Genomic DNA, 9,394 nt, shown 5'->3' with positions numbered 1-9,394 from the left:
TCATCCCCGGCCCCGCCCTCGGCCTCGGCTCCGGCCCCGGCCCCGGCCCCGGCCCGATCCCGGCGAGCTGTTCCTACCCTCCTCTCCTGAGCTGCGACCCCAAGGCCCCAGGGTGAGTCCCGAGGATAGTCTGGCTTAGGGGGTGGGGATGACGGCAGGCGGGGCCGGGACGAGAGTGGCCTCGCTTTTCCCCGTTTTCCTTCCTAGGGTCCCGGGGCGGGGGTCCTCAGACAGACCGGAGGCTGCGACAGGAGAAGCTTCCCAGCGCTGAAAGCCTTGATCTGTCCAAACCCAGAGCTTCCGAGATGGAGGCCCGTGGCGGAGGAGGTTTTTGCGGTGGCGATTCGGCCTCTTTGGGGGCTGCCAGTGACAGGGAGCCTTGTGAATCCCCTGGCGCGGAGGAGGAGGAGGAGGAGGAGGGGGAGGAGGAAGAAGAGGAAGAGGTGGAGGTTCAGGGGGCACTGGCTGGGCCCCAGAAGGTTGGCCCCACCCACCTAGGTGAGCCTTCCCCCTTCCCCCTTCCCCCAATTGGCTGGGGCCTAGGAAGGGGTGGGGGCACTAAGCTTTGGCTGAGAGGCCTGGATGCCACTCCCAAAACGCTTAGCCAGAGAGGGCTACTGGCCTAGCCTAATGGAACCTGCCACAGAGCCAGAGAAACTTCTTGGGGGTGGGGGGGGGAGGGGGGACGTTATATATACCCATGGTATGTGGCCAGGATGGTTATGGGGACTCACAGAAGACCTTTGATCTCAGAGGGGCAGGAGCTTTCAGACCAGGCCTCCTCGGAGAAAAAGTCTGACAAAGGAAGCAAGGACTCAGGAAAGCAAGGTAAAATGCCCAACAGTGGCCAAAGAGGGGAGCTGTCTGTTCCTGGATCTCGAGATGAGGAAGATGTGACGGCTGAAGGCTGGCGCAGCAGGAGAAAGCATGTGTTCGTGCTGAGTGAGGCTGGAAAGCCCATCTATTCCCGATATGGCAATGAAGAGGCCCTGTCTGCTACCATGGGTGTGATGATGGCCCTGGTCTCATTCATTCAAAGTGGGGACAATGCCATCCGTTCTATCTACTCCGGTAAGGATCTCCTTATCCTGTTTTCCCTGAGGGTCAGTCAGTTCCATGAACACTCACATATACATACAACACACATGTTGTTGTCAGTCATGTGCCACAACCTCGTTGATTCAGCATCTTTGGGCAAAAGCAGTCTCCTTGCCGGAATGAAGCTTTTGCATCACCTGGTGCCTAGGCCAAGTCCTACGCTTTCTTCTTAGCAAAGCCCAGAGAGACCCAAGGTGGTCTCATCCAGAGTCATGGGCTTCATAAAAAGTCCTCTGCTCTTACCTTTTCCTTTCACACTGGCCCTTGAGGCCAAGCCCCTCATTTGACAGATGAAAAAGGCCCTGAGAAGTATGAATAGGAGGCAGCTGAATTGGGGGCAGATTTGAATCCAAGGCCCCTGGCCTGCAATCCAGGGCTTGGCTGTCTCCTAAAGTTACCCCAAAATTCCATTTCCATAAGAGACTCAACTTATAGCAGGGTCTAAACTCCTAAGCACCATGAGGCCCGCCAGCTCACAGCAGATCAGAGTTGGAAGGAGGCTTCAAGATCACTCCGTTTTTTGTAAGGCAACAATAGCCCCAGTGAGAAGAAGGAATTTGCCCTTGGTCACACAGGGGGTCACTGACAGCCACTCCAATTTTTTCCCTTTGGGGTTTGAATGTCAATAACTGGTGCAGGGTAAATTTCGGGGGTGGGGGGAATATGAAGGGACTTAGATGTTTGGCCTGGTGAGGGTCCAACACCCTCATCTCCTTCGTTTGTCTCTCCTTCCACCGTGACAGATGATCGAACACTGGTCTTCTTGCAGCAGGGCCCGCTAGTTTTAGTAGCAGTATCCCGGACCCCACAGTCAGCAGCACAGCTTCGGCGGGAGCTCCTGGGAGTGCACTCCCAGATTGTGAGTGTGCTAACTCGGGCAGGTGTGGCAAGAGTGTTTGAGCGCCAGAGGAGCTATGATTTGCGGAGGCTGCTGGCTGGTTCCGAGCGGATCCTCGATAGCCTACTGGATGGGGCTGAGCGGGAGCCAGGTTTCCTGCTGGGTGCAGTGCGTTGCCTGCCCCTGCCTGCCCCATTCCGGGATAGCCTAGGTGCCCTCCTGCAGCGGGCCACAGCTCCCAGCCTAGCCTTCTCCATCTTGGCTGCTGGCCGACACCTGGTCACCGCGGCACAAGAGAGGGCGGTCCTGGAAGATTGCCGCCTTGACCCAGCCGACCTCCATCTGCTCCTGAACTTGGTGGGGGCATCTTCTGCCTTCCGGGCTGGTGAGGTGTGGGCCCCAGTTTGCCTGCCCCGCTTCAACCCGGATGGCTTCTTCTATGCTTATGTCAGCTACCTAGGTGACAGTACCAACCATGCTCTCTGCCTCGTGCTCCTCTCCACTGATCGTGAGGCCTTCCACGCCCTGGCTGGTTGTAAGCGGATAGTTGAAGAAGGCCTGCAGGCCCTGGGGGCCTCCCGAGTTCTGGCTGCTGGCGGGGTAGGGTTGCCCTCCTACGGTGTCAGTGCAGTTGGTGCCCCTGACCTTCGGCACTTCCTCTACAAGCCATTCGATGTCCCTGACAACTATCGCCAGCTGCCACAGTTCACCAGGTGACTGACTGCTGGGTCCTCAATGGTGGGAGGGCTTCCTGGAGGGGGAAGAAAAAGGGGAGAAGGATCCCTTTTGACTATCCCTTCTAACCTCATCCCCCACCAGCCCAGAAATGGAGGGCCCATATGCCAGTGAGGAGGAGCGCCAGAGGCTCTTTGACCTCTACTATCGCCTCCATGGGCGTCTGCATGCTCCATCCAGGCCCCTTCGGCTCATCTATCACGTGGCTGAGAAGGAGACCCTGCTTGCTTGGGTGAGCGAGTGGCTTTACCTGACAGATTTCAGAACAAGTTTGCAAAAGACAGAAAATGTTAAAAAAAGAGGTTTTCCTCCTCCTCTGAATTTCTGCAGTTTACAACATTGAAACTTAGTCAGCTTCAAGCACTGATGGGATCCATCCAGGGCTCCTCACACGAATTCAAAGACTGCCCTGGGGACAGGAGGGAGAGGGATAGAGCAAGCCTGTGCCCTTTGAGGGTAGTATGGAAGGTCATCAAGGCATTCAGCAGGCTATTCCGTGCCTGTCACTCAGGGCACTAGAAAGGGTGAGCCAATAATCCAGGAGGGGGCATAGAGCTGAAAGTGTATCTAGTGAGCAAGCTGCCATTCCACTACTTTAAAAAAACAAGAATTTATTTATTTAAACATTTTTCACATTATTTTGTTTATTTGTTTTTTTAGAATATTTTTCCATGGTTACTTGGTCATTTCTTGTGGTCTCCCTCCCCCCTCCCGGAGCTATACATGTGTCGGTAACAGAGCAGTCTTTTAAAGCCCAACCCCCAAATCATACGCCCACATAACCAAGTGATGAATCATGTTTCTCTTCTGCGTTTCTGCTCCCACAGTTCATTCTCTAGATGTGGATAGTGATCTTTCTCATAAGGTCCTCGGGATTGTCCTGGGTCATTGCATGGCTGCTAGTAGCAAAGTCTTATCACATTTGATCATCCCACAATGTTTCAGTTTCTGTGTACAATGTTCTGGTTCTGCTCATTTCACTGCGCATCAGTTCATGGAGATCCAGTTAATATAGAAATCAAGTGATTCATCACTCTTTATATATAGCACAGTAGTGTTCCATCACCATCATACACCCCAGCTGTTCAGCCATTCCCCCATCGAAGGGCAGCCCCTCATTTTCCAATTTTTTTGCTACCACGAAGAGTGCGGCTATGAATATTTTTTACAAACATTTTTCCCTCTGATCTCTTTGGGGTACAAGCCCAGCAGTGCTATGGCTTGACCAAAGGGCAGGCAGTCTTTTAATGCCCTTTGGGCAGAGTTTCAAACTGCCTTCCAGAATGGTTGGGTCATTCTACCACTTTCTAATACTAGTCATTTCCAAGAAACATTGAAAGCTCCCAGACGTCATGCCCAACAACTGGGGAGAGCTCAGACCCTCAATAGCACCTGGATCCCACTTCCCTCATTTTCCTGAGCCAAACGTAGAGAGGGGAAGGGATCTCCCAAGTAACTTTCCCAAGACTTCTAGCTAATAAGAAGAGTCGTGTGGGAAATGATGATGCCTCTAGGTGGAAGGAGGGTCTTTGAAGAGAGGGAGCTGGAAGGGGAGGAAATATTCCAGAGGCCAGCTTTGCATCCAGGGAACCCAGCCAGAGCAGGCATAGGATGCTAATATGATGGTAAATTTGGAGCTGGAAGGGACCCGAGGCCAGGGCAGGGAAGGCTCCCATACTTCAGAAGTGTCAAGGAGCTGGGATAAGAACTGAGTATGTGGTCCTGTAGTCAGTCAGTTAAGGGGCATCTCAGAGAAGGCTGAGGCTGCCAGTCCTTTGTTCTGCAGGCCCAGGAAGGGCATCCATGAGTGAAGGCATCGGCAGGTACCCTTCTCATTCCTGATCTCTCCTCTCAGGTGACACCCAAATTTGAGCTTTACGCCTGCTTTAACCCCCTGGTGACAAAATCAGGTGCCATCCATGCTGTGACCAAGCTTCTGCGCTGGGTGAAGAGGGAGGAAGATCGACTCTTCATCCGATACCCTCCAAAGTACTCAACTGCTCCTGGCCCAGCCCGCTATGGGCCCACCAGGACCGACTCTGCCCTGGAGAATGGCCTTTGAGGCTCCACTAAAAGTCCCCACCCTTGCTTTCACCTGACTGCCATCCTGGAGAATGAGAAGGTGGTGGCTCCAGAGAGCCCTTCCCTGGCTTGTCTTGGGGGGAATGGGATGGATCCTGGGCAGACAGAAGGGCCCAATTCCTTGACCAGGGTTTAGAGGACCCTATTTATGATTGCTGCCTGAAGGCATAGGTGCCATGAGGGGCTTGTCTCTGGGGAGGTCTAAAAGAGTTGGTCTAGGGTGGAGGTTCCATTTATCAGTGACTTTGAGAGTGTGTGTGTGTGTGTGTGTGTGTGTGTGTGTGTGTGTGTTGGGGGGGGGCAAGTCTTATCTGGGGGATCAAGGTTTTTTGTGGCTTGTTATGAGGCTGTGGCTCTGGAGTTAGCTAGGAGAATCCTGATGGCTAGGCCAGGCTGATCTCTCCACATGCTATTTGGCTGGACAGTCTCAGTGGTCAGCATGCGTGTGTGTGTGTGTGTGTGTGTGTGTGTGTGTGTGTGTGTGTGTGAATCACAGAGGTGTCACCTGCCTTTTTCCCCTTGGGCCCGGCCAGGCACAGCCTCTTGGCCTCATGGCCCACCTCCTCTCACTCCTGAGTCTGCCCAGCCTTTGACAAGGGCCCTTCTTTGGGCCACCTTGCGGCACTGTCTTCAACATGTGCAGAAATAGTAAAAGGCTTTAAAAATAACTTTGTCCCAGGCCCCTTCCTGCTCCCCACACCGGACCAAGGAGTATGAGGGATGTCATAGAATTCACACCAGCTGGGAGGGGTCAAGCGTCCCCCATTTTGGCATGGAAGTACCCAGGCTAGCCAGTCCAGCAAATGGAATATGCCGTATACACAGGAAAGCCAGGAAGAGAAAGGAAATAGAAAGTGATGGGATTGGGGGAGGGGGGCAGCTAAGGCTCCTGGCGGGCTGACTATCTTCTCCTCCTGGAGGACCTCTCCTGCCAGTCTGACTTTAAAAGTTGGTTCTTCATCTATATGTCACCTCTGCCCTTGGTTCCTCCCGTTCTCTGACCTGCATCTTCCTGTACCTCGTCTCTGTGCCCTCTCTCCAGTCCATTAGTGGCCCTGACAAACCTCAGGGTGGACTAGAGGCAGCAGAGGTCTGGCTCTCCCGCTAGAGAGATGTTCGTTCAGGTGTTTGGGCCAGAGCTCCATATGGGCACTGAGGGAGACTCATGGAGGGCATGGAGCAATGAACAAAAGGGAGATTTACTTGGCTGTGGCACCAGGATATTCGACCCTAACCATATACACTGACACAGTGAGTTAATTCACCCTCCCTGGGCCTGTCTCAGGAAGTCCTGCAGCAGGCAAGGGCAGGATCCAGCACAGAATCCCCTCTTTCCCTCCCTGGCTTTCTCCAGTGCTCTTCCCTGGACTAAAGTGACTTCCCACAGCCACCTCGGCTATGCCTTTGACTGCGCCTACTTCCTGGGAGGTGGGAGGTCAGTTCTCCAGGGAAGACTTGGAACACGGATCATCTGCCCTCCTGACGGGGTCTCCAGCCACAGATACTTTGAACTCATTCCTCGGGGGTTGGCCTCTTCTCCCTCCCCCAGCCAGTAATTCTGAACCTCCGGCCACAAACTGCTCTTCCTCAAATCGAAGCCTTCCCCTTCTCTACCATGTCCCATCTACCCACCTCTTCCACTTCATGTGAAACGCTCCCCCCTCCCCCCCATGCACACTTATTGGTTGAGCTCTCAACTGCGACCTCCTGGACTCACTGGGGGGGCGGGGGAGGGGGGTCGCGATACACCATTTCCTGGCTCCCCTCATCCAGATCTTTTTGCCCATCTTATGTCAGGGGCTCCCAGGCCACCCCCTTTTCTCCAGGAGATCGAGGCTCAGACTCATAACTTCTAACCGTTCTGTGGTCTTAAGTTGCATCTGCGTCTGCATCGCCTCTCTGCAACCTCGCTCGGGTTTTTCTGGGCAGAGATACTGGAGGAGTTGGCCGTTCCCTTCTCCAGCTCTTTTTACACAGGAGGAAACTGAGGCACACCCCTGCCCAGGGTCGCACAGCTAAGAAGTGTCTGGGGCTGCATTTGAAGGCCAGTCTTACCGAGTCCCGGGCCGGTGCTCTGTGCACCATGGCGCCACCTAGCCGCCGCAGCCTCAATTTCTGAGGACAGAGAGCACAGCTACTTCCTCCACGCCAGATTCTTCGCCGCCTCTTGGGAGCCCGGGGGACTTAGAGGAGGGAGGGAGGGGAGTCCGCTTCCGCTCCCAGGGACGCATGCGCACCTCGGCTCGCCGCGGACTTCCGGCCGGCGGGGTTCGGCGCATGCGCTCTCTGACCCAGGGAAAAGGCGGGAAAAGGGGCGCCGCCTTGCCTACTGAGAGAGCGTGTGAGGAAGAGAGCCGAGTGGGGAGAGCCAGCGGGTGCGTAGTGGAGCTAAGGGACTCAGGCGATCGGCCCGAGCCTCCTGGCCTCGGTACGTGGCCCTTGGCCAGCCAGCCTGGCCCCACCCTCGCCTTCCTGCTCCATGGCTCTGCTCTCTAGTTTCCCAGAGAGACGGCTGCTGAGGGCTCCGGCCGCAGAAAGCCGGGGCTTTTCTGCCTGCCTTTTGGCCCGGGAAGCTGGACCGCTAGCGTTCCGATGCCCCGGTTCCCTTTCTCGAGGCCCTGCCGAGCGGCTCTTCCCATTCCCCCCCCCCCCCAACACCCGCGGGGTGGGTGCAGATGGCGGTTCTGTGGAGCTCGGAATTGGGAGGCGGGCTCAGATCCCTTGGCAAGCCCGTGCAGGGCAGCGCCTCTCTTTGGGCTTCGGTCCTCCATGGAAGCCGGCAGGGCTTTCCTGAGCTGCGTGTTGTTTCTCCTTTAGCGAGCAGCAGAGGGAAGGCCAAAGGGCGTCTCCTGACCTTCGGCAGGATGCAGACAGGTAACGTGCCCTCGACCCCGCTGCAGCGCCCAGTCCCCGTTGAGTAAAGGGGAACTCCAGGTGGGAAGGCTGGGGAAGAAGAGGATTGCTGGGCTCGGGGACCGGAGCGACCTGGGTCCGGTCCTACCTCAGACACTAGCCAGGGGTCCTCGTCCTCCCACAGGCATAAGGAGAGCAGCTGCTCCCTGTGGTGGGAGAGAGAGTCAAATAAGATCGCTGAGAGGGCTTCAGAGTTCCTACCGTGGGTAGAGACCGCTCGAGCCAGTGTACTCATTTCACGAGGAGGCCCTCCTTGAAGATCAGGCCAGGCCCGCCAGGAACTACTTCCCGCTGGCATGTGGGGGGCCTTCAAGCTCTAAGGAGGTCTTCCTAGAAGGAAGGGCACACATTCATGTGCCCAAGGTTTCAGGAATCACAGGGCCTTAGACCCAAGAGACCTTGGGATGTGATCACCTCCTAGCAATCAGTCTCTGGGGGCGGAGGCTTCGAGGCTCCAAGGCTTTTAGAGCTACCAGAGGCCTTTGATGGTTTCCTTTGGCCCATGCTCAGTAGACAGGAAAGGGAGCGAAATGGGCCAATGGTGATTTGCTGACAATCACAGAGAAAGAGCAGCCAGGTGACACCCTGGGCCTGGAGTCAGGGAGGCTCCTCTTACCAGCTGGGTGACCCTGGGCAAGTCACTTCATTGTGTTGGCCTCAGTTTCCTCATCTGTCAAATGAGCTGGGGAAGGAAATGGCAAACCTCTCCATTATCTTTGCCAAGAAAGCCTTAAATAAAGTCATGAAGAGTGACATGACTGAGCACCACCAGCACCAGAGAATCAGAATGTTATATCTCAGTTGTACGAGAGATCACGGGGTCCAGAGGGTCTTTAACCCTTCCTGTGCTCCCAACCCCTTTGGCAGTCTCTCAGAAGGTTGTTAAATGCATAGAATGAAAAAGGGGGCTTGTGTTGAAATGCAGTTACCAAAAGGTTTCAAAAACAAGTGCCCGGCACCTGTCTGCCAGCCCTGGTCCCTAGGGCGTGAAGCTAACAGAAAACTAGGTAAATCACACGGAACCCGCAAAAGCATTTAATTGGAACAAAAAGAGGAAATGGGAAGCAAAAATGGAGACGGCTTCCGCTCTTCTCACCAGCCCACCATGTGGAAGGTTCCCAGAAGTTGAGTGAATTTTCCAACCCAGGTCCTCTGACTCCAAATCCAGTACGTGACACTGATGAGCACAGAGGTTTTTCGATCATATTGGTGTTGTGGGAGAGCTTGAGATAAAGCCCTGGGCTGGGCGAGGTGCCCCCTCAAGCACGACAGACTCCGCTAATTGGCCAGGACCTGGAGGGAGACGGGGGTAAGTGAAAATCCTGCCTCCCCAAAGGGGTGGAGTTGGGGATTCTTAAATCACTTTGATAACAGGGACTGGGTGACCAGAGACGGGTCGATGGGCTGCTGCATTATGCCTCATTCCGAAGGAAACCGGGAGCTGTAGAGCTGCTAGCTGTGCTCATGGAAAAGCTAAAGGGAGAGGCCAAAGGGAGTGTCTCTCTCAGTATAGGGTTTGTGTTGTTCCAAGTCACCTTCCTTCAGTCCACACTGCAGGAATGCAAGTAAAGGAATTCCTTGAGTACCTTTTGACCTGGGATACCTCAGGGGTTTGGAGTGTGAATCCCCTGCCATTAGTATATGGCAAGAAACTGGGAGTCTAGAGTCCCAACTTGTCACATGGCCCTGAGTAAGACCCTGGGTTTCTTCTGTAAAAACAAGAGGCCT

At 54.8% G+C, this 9,394-nt stretch overlaps 1 protein-coding gene across 1 annotated transcript; it reads left to right on the top strand.

Moving 5' to 3' along the window:
* The first annotated feature begins 175 nt into the window (after positions 1 to 175).
* MON1B (MON1 homolog B, secretory trafficking associated) lies at positions 176 to 5,009 on the top strand. Its single transcript, XM_044683119.1, has 5 exons — positions 176 to 498; positions 754 to 1,071; positions 1,842 to 2,649; positions 2,756 to 2,903; positions 4,527 to 5,009. The coding sequence occupies exons 1-5, from the start codon at positions 306 to 308 to the stop codon at positions 4,731 to 4,733; spliced, it is 1,674 nt and encodes a 557-aa protein (XP_044539054.1). The 5' UTR covers positions 176 to 305; the 3' UTR covers positions 4,734 to 5,009.
* Positions 5,010 to 9,394: the final 4,385 nt, after the last annotated feature.

The sequence above is a fragment of the Gracilinanus agilis genome, unplaced genomic scaffold (assembly GCF_016433145.1).
Source record: "Gracilinanus agilis isolate LMUSP501 unplaced genomic scaffold, AgileGrace unplaced_scaffold13390, whole genome shotgun sequence".
NCBI lineage: Eukaryota > Metazoa > Chordata > Mammalia > Didelphimorphia > Didelphidae > Gracilinanus > Gracilinanus agilis.
This window is presented reverse-complemented; position numbering and strand designations above follow the sequence as displayed.